The sequence below is a fragment of the Suricata suricatta genome, chromosome 16 (assembly GCF_006229205.1).
Source record: "Suricata suricatta isolate VVHF042 chromosome 16, meerkat_22Aug2017_6uvM2_HiC, whole genome shotgun sequence".
Classification (NCBI taxonomy): Eukaryota; Metazoa; Chordata; class Mammalia; order Carnivora; family Herpestidae; genus Suricata; species Suricata suricatta.
This window is the reverse complement of record NC_043715.1, coordinates 35,244,632-35,255,509: the sequence shown is the minus strand read 5'-3', so window position 1 is coordinate 35,255,509 and position 10,878 is coordinate 35,244,632. Positions and strand designations below refer to the sequence as shown.

At 47.4% G+C, this 10,878-nt stretch overlaps 1 protein-coding gene across 1 annotated transcript in view; it reads right to left on the bottom strand.

Moving 5' to 3' along the window:
• The window catches only part of MYLK3 (myosin light chain kinase 3), a 33,299-nt gene that overhangs the window by 13,857 nt on the left and 8,564 nt on the right, over positions 1-10,878 (bottom strand). Inside the window, exons 3-8 of the mRNA XM_029924252.1 lie at positions 8,387-8,480; positions 7,392-7,843; positions 5,253-5,358; positions 4,604-4,697; positions 4,072-4,181; positions 3,123-3,264 (exon numbers count right to left, since the gene is read on the bottom strand). Coding sequence (XP_029780112.1) covers positions 3,123-3,264; positions 4,072-4,181; positions 4,604-4,697; positions 5,253-5,358; positions 7,392-7,843; positions 8,387-8,480 — 998 coding nt within the window. The remainder of the gene's footprint in view (positions 1-3,122; positions 3,265-4,071; positions 4,182-4,603; positions 4,698-5,252; positions 5,359-7,391; positions 7,844-8,386; positions 8,481-10,878) is intronic.

Sequence of the window (10,878 nt, the reverse complement as noted above, 5' to 3'; positions counted from 1 at the left end):
ATAGCTGTGAAATTAGGTGATTAACTAGTTGTTACTTAACCTTCTAATTTCTGTATAAGTCTAATTACATGAAATAGAAGTTGGGGTTTTGATTTTTTACTTTGCTTTTCTGTTTGGAGTGTCATGGTAACTACTGTATTATAAATGATGGAAAATAATTGCATATGTTACAAAAAATAAACTGTGTTATATTCCAAAAAAATAAAAATAAAAAATAAATGAAAATAAAAAAATAAACACATAAATTGGTAGAATTCACTAGTGAAGCCACCTGGGCCTAGGCTCTTTGTGGGTGATTTTTGACATTAACTCTCTTTACTTGTTACAAGTCGATTCAGATTTTCTAGTTTTTCAGTTTTCAGTAGTTTGTGTCTTCCTAGGATTTATTCATTTTATCTAAATTATCTAACTTGTTGGCATACAATTTTTGACATTATTCCTTTATAATCCTTTTTTCTTTCTACAGTTTTCATCACTGCAGCAAGTAGTGATGTCCCCTCTTTCAATCCTGATTTTAGTAATTTGAATATTTTCTCCATGACAATTTATTGATCTTTTCAAAGAGCCAACTTTCGGTTTCATTGATTTTCTCTATTGTTTCTTGTTGTTGTTGTTGTTGTTGTTGTTGTTTACTTACTGTTTCTGAGAGAGCGAGCATGTAAGCAGGGGAGAAGCAGAGAGAGAAGGAGAGTGAGAATCCCAAGCAGGCTCTCCCCTGTCAGCATGGAGCTCAATGCTGGGCTCTATCTCACCAATCCTGAGCTCAGGACCTGAGCCAAAATCAAGAGTTGGATGCTTAACTGACTGAGCCATGCAGGCACCCCCTGATTTTCTCTGTTGTTTATCTATTCTCTGTTTCATTCATTTCTGCTCTAATCTTTATTATTTCCTTTTCTTCTGCTGGCTTTGAGTTTAACTTGCTCTTCTTTTTTTAGTTTCTTAAGCTAGGATGTTAAATTATTGATTTGAGATATTTCTTATTATTTAATATCAGTGTTTGCAGCTACAAATTTCCTCCTGGTTTAGATACATCCTAATATCTTCTAATTCTAGTATGTTGTGTTCTCATTTTCAGTCACCTTAAAATATTTTCTAAAACTTAACTTTAATAATATATTTTATTTAACCTAATAAGTGCTGTATTTCATTTCAGTAGGTTATCAATATGAAAAATATTGATGAGATATTTTACATTCTTTTTTCATATTAAGACTTAGAAATCTAGGGGCGCCTGGGTGGCTCAGTCGGTTAAGCCTCCGGCTTCGGCTCAAGTCAGATCTCACGTTCATGGGTTCGAGCCCCGCGTCAGGCTCTGTGCTGACAGCTAGCTCAGAGCCTGGAGCCTGCTTCTGGACTCTCCCCCTCTCATGCTCTGACTCTTTCTGTATCAAAAATAAATAAAACATTAAAAAAATTTAAAAAAGACTTAGAAATCTAGTGTATATTTTTATATTTATAGCACATTTCAACTCAGATACTAAATTTTCATCAGAAATATTTTAAATGTATTTAGATTTCATGAATTAATAGTAATGAGATTTAATGAAATTTATACATGAAAAGTAAGTTCACATGGTGAACTCATCCCAAATATACTTAAAAGTTTACTAATAACTAAACTAAATGTCATTTTAAAATTTTAAGTAAATTAAAAATAATAAAATTTAAAATTCAGTTCCTCAGTTACACTAGCCACATTTCAAGTGTTTAATAGCCACATGTGAGCTTATGGTTACTGTATGGGACAGCAGCTCTGGGTTTTCTCCACACTTTAATCCATACAACACTCCTAAGAGGAAAATACTATTATTCCCCATTTTTCAACTGATGAGCTTATGCAAGATCAATCAATACGATCAAGGAACTAATGCAAGATCTTATGGCCAGGTAGGGACTGAACCAACACAAACCCTGCTCTTGGCTGGGAAATGGGCCTTTGCAGTGATCAGCTCCTGCTGCAGAGACATAGGGGTTGCCCCAAAGGCAGGTCTTTGACCCAGAACCACAGAGCAGAAGCCTGAGCTTCCCCCAACTGCCAACCTTACAGATCAGCTAATCCAGAAGCCCTGGAATTAATGGTAGCAATCCAGGAAGCGAAAGGTCAATTCCCTACTATCTCCATCATTTTTCTAAGCAGTCCAGCTTTACCATTTGGTGTCAATCAGAAAAGCTGGTCAGAAGAAGCAATGTGTACCCACAAAGTTCTGACCAACCTACTTCCCACCTTCTGTGGGAAGCCACTGAAATTCCTGAAAGGAGTGGTAGAAAAACACCCTCCTGTTGGCCTAGCAGAGTAGGAAACCACAGAAATGGCCACCAGGCATGATCCTCTTAGGATGATCCTAGTAAACAAAAGAGAGTGTAACACATTCACTCATGGGCATATCACATGGTGCTTAAAGAGAATGAGAAAAGATGTCTACAGTATACTGTTAACTAAAAAATGGTAAGTTTAAAAACAGGATGTATATAGCATGATCACTTTTGTATATATTTGTGCTAATAGAGAAGACCTCTTAGCATGGACACTGGATAGGAAGAACTTTTACTGTGTATTTTATACATTTCTATATTGTCTATATTTGTTGCCACAGCATATGTTATTTTAATTTTTAAAAAACTAATCTTAAATGTTTTTAAGTTTTTATTTAAATCCCAGTTAGGTAACTTACAGTATAAAATTGGTCTCAGGTGTACAATTTAGCAATGCAACACTTCCATACAACATGTGGTGATCATCTCAAGTGCCCTTCTTAATCCCCACCTCCCATCTAACCCATCCCCCACCCACCTCCTGTCTGGTAAACGTTATTTTTTTCCTCTATAGCTAATAGTTTTTTCTTGGTTTGCCTCTCTGTAAAGATATTGTTAAAGAAAAGAAGGTCAGTGTATCATCTTATCTTTAAATAACACTAAAAGAGTTATAATTATCCACATTTTACAGATGGGAGAACTGAGGTTCAGAGAGGCAGCATGACTCATTTACCACAAAACTAGGAAATGGCAGAGAGCCAGGAATGGAAGCCAGGATGATCTGTTCTTAGAGTTATTTAAGGTAAGACAGCAGCAGAAGCTCAGGAACCCTGGGGGCCCACCCGCCCCTTGCTCAGGTGGAGCCTGACCTTGAGGTCCAAGTGCAGGATATAGTGCTGATGGAGGTAATGCACACCCTCACAGATCTGCTTGGTGAACAAGATCACATCCAGTTCAGTCAGCTGGTACTTCTCCTCTGTGATCCGGTCAAAGAGTTCACCTCCATCCACACTGCAGGGCAAAGAGAGAGGCTCCCAGAGGTCTTGTCCACTCTTATTACCAAGGGTCAAAAGAGGCCAACTCATGTAAGCCTGAGGGAGCCACCACCATCTGGGGTTTTTATGGAGACCTTTGTTCTGGCCCGCTCCCAGCTCAGAGTGCAGGTTGATGGGAATTGATGGCCCAAAGAGAAGTCTGAGGATTGTCTTCAATATTGATGATACTCTATGTCAAGATTATAAACTCATTTGCCTACAGTCTTATTTTTTCACTCTCAGTAGAGACATGACATGACATGACATGAGAAACCCTACCAGAAGGAAAATAACAACACAAGCACAAAATTAAATGGCCTCTGAGGTCCTGGCCTCAGCTTCAGGGGTGGCTGGGAGTGGTGGGGACTGTGTCAAATGGGAGACTGGCTGCCCTGTCTACAGAGTCAGCAAATAGGAGCCCCAGCACACCAGTTCCAGCTGAAACACAGGTCTGACATTACTAGATCGTTCACATTTGTAAGAAAAGCAAGACATCTGGGTTTTAATGTGAAATTTCCCAATTTCCAATCGTTAACACCTAAATCAAAATTACTACAAATTGTGTATGCTAAACCGACATACATCTATAGGTCAGTCAGGTTTACTGCTAGTTTATGACAAATGGCTTTGTCCTCCATGCTCCATATTGGAGGTGATGATATTCCCTAGGTGTCCCAGAGAGGGGAGGGGAAAGGGAGAGCTTTGCTTGGAACCATGGCTCCAAGCCCCAGCCCTGAGTCTGGGCCCACAGAGAAGCCACTGCTCCACCTCCTGAGATACTCACTACTCCATGACGAGGGTAAAGCTGTTCTTGCTCTCAAAGGCATCATAGAGTTGGATCAGGTTCACGTGGCTGAGCTGGTTCATGATGTAGACCTCATTCTTCACATCCTCCTTACAGAGTCAGATGGGAGAGGAGTTTCCAAGAAATGCGTCAGAAAGATGAGCCGGCTGTGCCTCCCAAGACACATGCCCACCCAAGGTTCATGCCCACCCTGTTTCCTCCTTTCCTGCTCTCACATCAGGTTTCCAGCTCAGCACTCAAATCAGGTTTCCACAACAGACCCAACCATTCCACAGATAGGAAACCTCAGCCCAAGAAGGAACCCTGGAAGTCCAGAGGGCCCCTGCTGCCCTAGGTGTGAAGTGATGTGCTGAGCAGAGTGTGGGAGTCATGGAAAAAAGACGGGAAGGTGGGAGGGTTCCTGATAAGCATGCAGGAGCCTGGGGTAGTGAAGGGCCAGGGGGTCAGTAAGGAACTATAGGAACCCTGAACTTGGCCCAAGGCACCAGCTGGCCCAGGGCAGATGCCCCACCCGGTCCTTGGCACTCTTCACTTTGATGATCTTGGCTGCCAGCGAGAGGCCTGTAGACTTCTCCGTGCATCTGTGGACCTGGCCAAACCGGCCTCTGCAGAAACACAATGACATAGCAGGTTGATACCCCAAGAGGCTCACTCCACACATGGTGGGCCATCCTGCACCCTGGGCTTTCTGGTCCCGCCCTCTGTCTATAAACACCATGGGATTGCCCTGCACCCCAGAGGTACTATAGTCATCACCCCCAAAACCACATTGATTAAACTGAAACTTACAGAAGATCTTCACCCTCTCATAAAGTATCTATCCATACCCTGGGGTCTACCCCCCTCATTCCACACCACTCAGACTGCCCCACCACCTCTCGTGTATGGTTTCCATGCCCATACTACATGGGTCTCCTGCACCCTACACTTCATCTCACACCATGTGGGCTCTCCTGCACTCTAGAGGTATTCTCTTCACCCACTCTCTGTAGACTATCCACTTAATAGTACACTGTCTGATATATAGCCCACTCTTGGCCTTGGCTCCTGGTCAACCCCTTCCTGAGAAGCACCCAACAACATGCCAGCTCAGGTCTCCAGGTGTCTCTGCCCTCAACCCTCTTGCTCCTGCCCCCTCATTAAGGCAGAATCCCACCTACCCTCCCAAGACGTCATGCTGGCACACTGTGTAAACTGCTGAGGTTGAGGTCTCCTTGACACTCACCACCCGGTGTTCAAAAGGGGCTGGTGGGGCTGGACTGTCATCTGTTCGGGAGACAACAGCTTGTGAGCCTCCTAAGTCATTGATTTAAGTGATAAGTTTTTCACCTTTCTCAAGGAATACCTCATTGAAGTCACCCATTCAGCAGAGGAGCAAGTTGAGTCTCAGAGATGTGAGGTACTGGCCTAAGGTCACACAGTGAGTTAGTGACAGATGGGATTCAAACCCAGGTCTCCCATCACCTACAACAGCGCTCTGTGAAAGACTGAAGTTACACCCAATCTGCTCGTTGAAGTTAAGAGGGGATCCAGGGTAGATCAGTGTGGCCAGCAGGAAACAGAAGGCACACTTGAATCAGGGTGATCGAGAGAATTTAATGGCAGGATTATGTTTGAAGGTCCAGGCAGGACCATGGACATCAGCTAGGGGGGTGTGACGGGGAGGCAGCTGGAGACCAACACCCACCCTTCCTCTGCTCGCATCCTCTGATCTCCTAACCAGGCGAGTAGCCTGCAATGTAGCCGGTAGGAGGTGGGCTCCTGGGGATGGGTTGGTGGTATCCAGGATATGGAGGGGGAAGCAGGACACCAGCACTTAGAAAGATAAAAATGTCTGAGTGTTTTTGAAAAACTTTGTCCTTCAGCGGTAGCAGAAATCAAGAAATGTGGCATGAAACAAAGTAAAGGAATGAAACAGAACAGCCAACACAATGGCTTAAGCTGGTTTGTGCATTAAGGACTGCGGTGGGAAGCCAGTGGCCTGGGTTGGAATTCTGTCTGGGTTTGTTTACTCAGTGTTCCACCCACAACTGTCATCCCTCCGAAACTGTACACCTGGCGCAGTGCAAACCCAGCTTAGTAAAAGTAGCTCTTTGCACCCCAGAGTAGCAGTTTGAATTTGCCTTGAGAGAATATTGCTCATTCTTTTTTTGTATCTGCAAAGGCAAACCCTGGGCCCTGGACCACAACGGTAATATGTGTGGGCTGTTGTTGCTGCAGCTGCTGTTTTTCTGGGACCCTAGAAAAGCTGAGAAGCCTGGATTCTGAGCGTGTGTCACAGGGATTCCAAATCTAGAGTTTGGGCTGCAGTTTCTTTGCCGCCCGTTAAGTGCTTTCTGTTCAGAGTGGCTATAAAGCCACAAGGTTTACACACAGTTCTGGAGCCAGTCAAGGTTAGAGCCTGTCTCTGTCAGCACTGACTCTGGCCCTCAGCATGTTCCTTGACCTCTTCTGTGTTTCCATGTATCCCCGCTCGGCAGGCCTGTGGGAGTAAACGCCAACACAAATGCACGTGTCTTGGCACACAGACCCGCGTTCACGTTGGCTTAACCACCATCCCAAGCGTCAGAAAAGATTCTGGAGTCTCTGCTTGCTTTCAGCTGTGTTTCAAGAATTAAAGGAAGCTCTTGTCCACATTTGGACCAAGTCGTGCAGGTGGAGAGGAAGCAACCTGAGATGTCACTGTGACAGGGCAACTGTAGTGCCCAGAAGTGGCAACAGACCTCAAATGACCCGTCGCCCTTCCTCAGGGACTTCCAGAAATTCCAGGCAGGAAACCAGCAAAGCGTGACCTTACTGCTGCCACATGAGATGAGGGTTTAGACCAAGGAGGGTAGGACCCGAATGCTGGAAGAACTGAGGGCATTTCGGTCACAGGAACACAAGGATGCTTCTCACCACCACTGGGAGCCTCACCGCACCCTTCCGTACCCCAAGATGAGCGCTCACGGGGTGTGGTGCCCAATAATGGTTCCACTAGTTAATAGAAGTTCTTTTTAACAGGAGCCTTTTCTGGCTTAGTGACACCAAGAGTGGAGAGCTCAGGTGGGCTGGTGGCTTGGAGGAATCCACCCGGTTGAGCCACATGGCTCCCCAGCTGCTACAGTCACCCCAAACCCAGCCTGCTGCATCTACAGGCCTTGCTTTTTAGCCTCAGCAGTTACTGGCAGGCTGTTCCAAGTCTTGGACCCTCACCCTCACCCAGACCCACATTCCCTCACGCTGGAAGCTGCAGAAAGGCCCCCTGAGGGTAGGGCCCCCAAGCCCACTTACTGGGCTCACGACAAAGGCTCACTTACCCAGAACCACACTGCCAGCCTCGGCTCCCGGGGGGGTGGTCCGTCCCACCTCGGCTCTGCCCACGCCTCCAGCTCTGCAGTCCTTTCCAGGCTCAGGGTGTCGCGTCCCTGGGCCTTTGTCCTGCTGCCGGCCCAGGGCTCCAGCACAGTCTCCCGTGTTCCTCCTGGCTCCTCTGGGTCCCTTGGTGGACTCAGCCCCCAACCCCTGCTTCTCCTCGGCCTTTGCTCCCTCACTGCTGCTCTGCTTCTGCAGTGGAGAAATCTTGCCAGCTCCTTTTGGGATCTGTTTTTCCAACTTGGCTGGAGGGGTCTGGGGGATGGGCCCAGGTGGGTCCTGCTCACCAGGATAGGCAGCTGCTGGGGCCTCCTCAGGGGGGTTGTGTCTGAGGCTGTCTCCTCGCGTCACAAGCAGCTCCCCAGGGGTGTCTGTTTCCTGCACATGGATGGAGATCCTGGAACAGAGATAAAACATGGCCTTAAAAGCAAGGACTTCAGAGTCACCACAGACCTGAATTCAAATGCCTGCTGCTACCACTTAATGATCATGGCCTGTTGCCCTGAGTTTTCTCATCCGTAGAAAGAGTCCTTTGGGTTGTTATAATAGTAAGATAGACTGTGTTTGGAACAAGCAGACCCCAACCCCAGCCTTTCTAGATACCCTACCGACCTCTGCACAGACAGGACACCTGAGAGAGGCTAGATTCAGTGAGAAGGTACCATCTGTTCTCAGAATTCCAGTGGATGAGTGTCCAAGGAAGGCTGATGTAACCTATGTTGGACGGTGGGCACCAGCTGCCTCTGGAGTCCTTGGAAACCTGCTTCTGTCCCAGGAGGACTATGGCCTGGAGACAGGAGACCTGGGCTCTTCCCACCCTCTCTAGGCCTCAGTTTCCCTTTCAGTTAAATGAAGAAAGGGTGAAGCAAGTCAAATATCACACTGGAAGCCCCAAGTCAGACATTTTATTAAAATCAGGCAACTGATCATAGAGACTGGCCTTCTTGTTTCTCTTGAACAAACAGGTCGAGCTGAGCTGGGCGTGTCCGCAGAGCCGAGAAGCCGCTCCACTTCCCCACAGACCCTGCTGCACCCTGGCGATGCCACAGGGCCCACTTTACCCATTTTCATTACGCAGACCTTGTGGCATGGGGGTTTGGGAGCCCAGCAGGAGGTCAGGAAGACCCTCTGAGCCGTGACAACATTCAGGAGGAAGGCCTCTGACCCCAGGGGTTCGGACCCTCCTTCTCAGAGTTGCCCCTGCTCTGACTGTTCTTCGCAACCCCACTGCCAGGGTCTATGTGTGTTGAGGTGAGGGTGAGAGGGTGAGGGTCTGGCATGAAGTAAGTCTCAGAAGGGAGCCTTAGCTCTGCACCATATTGCTGGATGACATTGGACAAGGTCAGCATCAGATCTCTCTTCTGTCGAACAGAGACATTGGTACCTCGCAGAAGTGCTGAGATCCCACGAAGGTGGGAAAGCTCAGAGGGTCGCAAAGTGAGACCCAAGATGGTCCAGCTGCTGTGGACAACAGGATGGTGGTTCCTCAAATTTTTAGAAATAAAACTACGATATGACCCAGCAGTCTTACTTCTTAAGTTCTAAAGAGATATGCCTATACCCATGTTCATAGCAGCATTATTCACAACAGCCAAAGACGGAAGTCACCCAGGTGTCCATCAACAGGTGAATGGATAAACAAAATGTGTAATATCCATACAGTGGGAAATTATTCAGCCTTAAAGAAGAAGGAAATCCTGTTACATGCTACTACTGGATAAACCTCAAGGACATTATGCCAAGTGAAATAAGCTAGGCACAAACCCCTGATTCCACTCATGTAATTCCGCTTATATGAGGTCCTCAAGAAAGTCATAGTCAAGTTGCCAGGATCTAGGGTGGAGGTGACAGAAGTTTTTTGACAGTTATAGAGTTTTAGATGTGCAAGATGAAAATGTTCTGGAGATCGGTGTCACAACAACCTGAACACACTTAACACTACTGAACTGCACCCTTAAAAATGGTCAAGTTGGTAAATTTTACATTATGTGTTTTTTTACCATAATGGAAAAAAAAAGTGAGCCTTTTCCCTAGCAGTCGAAGGGCCAGCCCCTCCCTGAGCTGCATCGGGTCCTCTGAAAGCAGTGACTATTCCTGGATGCACCGGACTCCGTGCAAGCCTGTCCACAGCCAGCGGGGGCAGGAGGCAGCAGAATCCCCCCAGCACTGTGACCCTCGGGAGGGAATACAGGTCAGTGATGACAAGGTAGGGTGGGAAGGGTGGCATCCAAGACTGGCTCAGGCCTCATCTCAGCTGAGGGACACAGGAAACTTCAGGAAGCCAGGTACTGGACAAGTATCCAGGTGGTCAGGTGGCCAGCTGATAAGGCCATGAGTCACTGTCCCACTTGGTCTTCATACCCAGCAGGGCAGAGGCTGTCCCAAGTGTTCTGACATGCATTCCCATGCCACCCAGTATCCAAGGCTTTCCCTCTTCCTGCACAGCACACCCAGGACAGAGGGCAGGCATGGCTAATCAATTCTCAGGGGAGCACTGTGTCCCTCCCACTCCAGCTAGGGCTTCAGGATCTTCTAGATAGGCAGCACTACCAATCAGAGCGGATGCTTGAGTTGTTGTCTCAAAATACACACGTGTGCTAGCTGAGGAAGGGCAGGTAGTGATCTCAGGAAGGTCTAGTGTGCCTAGAGACCTTCCCCCTTCATATAATGTCTTCGGGGCCCCTAACAAGTTCATGGCAAGTTCATCCCTATCCCTAGATTCCATATTTACAGCCCCGGCCAGGATCCAGCCCTGGCCTGGATTCCCTCCTTTTAGCTGGTTAAGGTCTCCCAGAGGCTCTTATTTTCTTCTGTAACAAAGGCAGACGAACCATCTGGGCCTCCCTGCCAGTCACCACAGTACACAGACAGCAGCTCCCCTCCGTGCGCGCCCGGCCCGGGGAAGGGATGGGTCTCTGTTACGGGTCAGAGCAACCCAGACGGGTGCAGGAGGGCACCAGACCCCCTTGAGAAAAGACAGGTAAGCACAAGTACCCTTCAGCGGGCCACCCCAGGGGCCAGGATGTACTGCTCCCCAGGGCTGGGGAACACAGGGCTAGGGAGGGGTTGGCCGTCATCAGGTTCTGGCTCCTCCTGCACTGCATCTGCTGGTGCAATGGTTAGGAGATTTCTGGGGTCCAAAAACCTAGATTCAGATTTCAGCTTTGTGAATTCCTAGCTGTGTGGCCCTGGCCACTCTCAACTTATTTCCTTATCGATAAAATGAGAAGGCAACTACACACACCTCCTGGGAATGTTGTGAGACTACAGAGATATGATGCCTGTGAAAAGCTTGGCCACTGCCAGCACCTAGGAGAGTTCAGTGAGCCCCAGCTTGTAGCTGTTATAACTGCTCTGAGAGCTGGTGGCTCTCAGCCCTGCTCCTCATTGGAATCACCCAAGGCACTGTGAGAAGGGAAGGGAAGGGAAGGG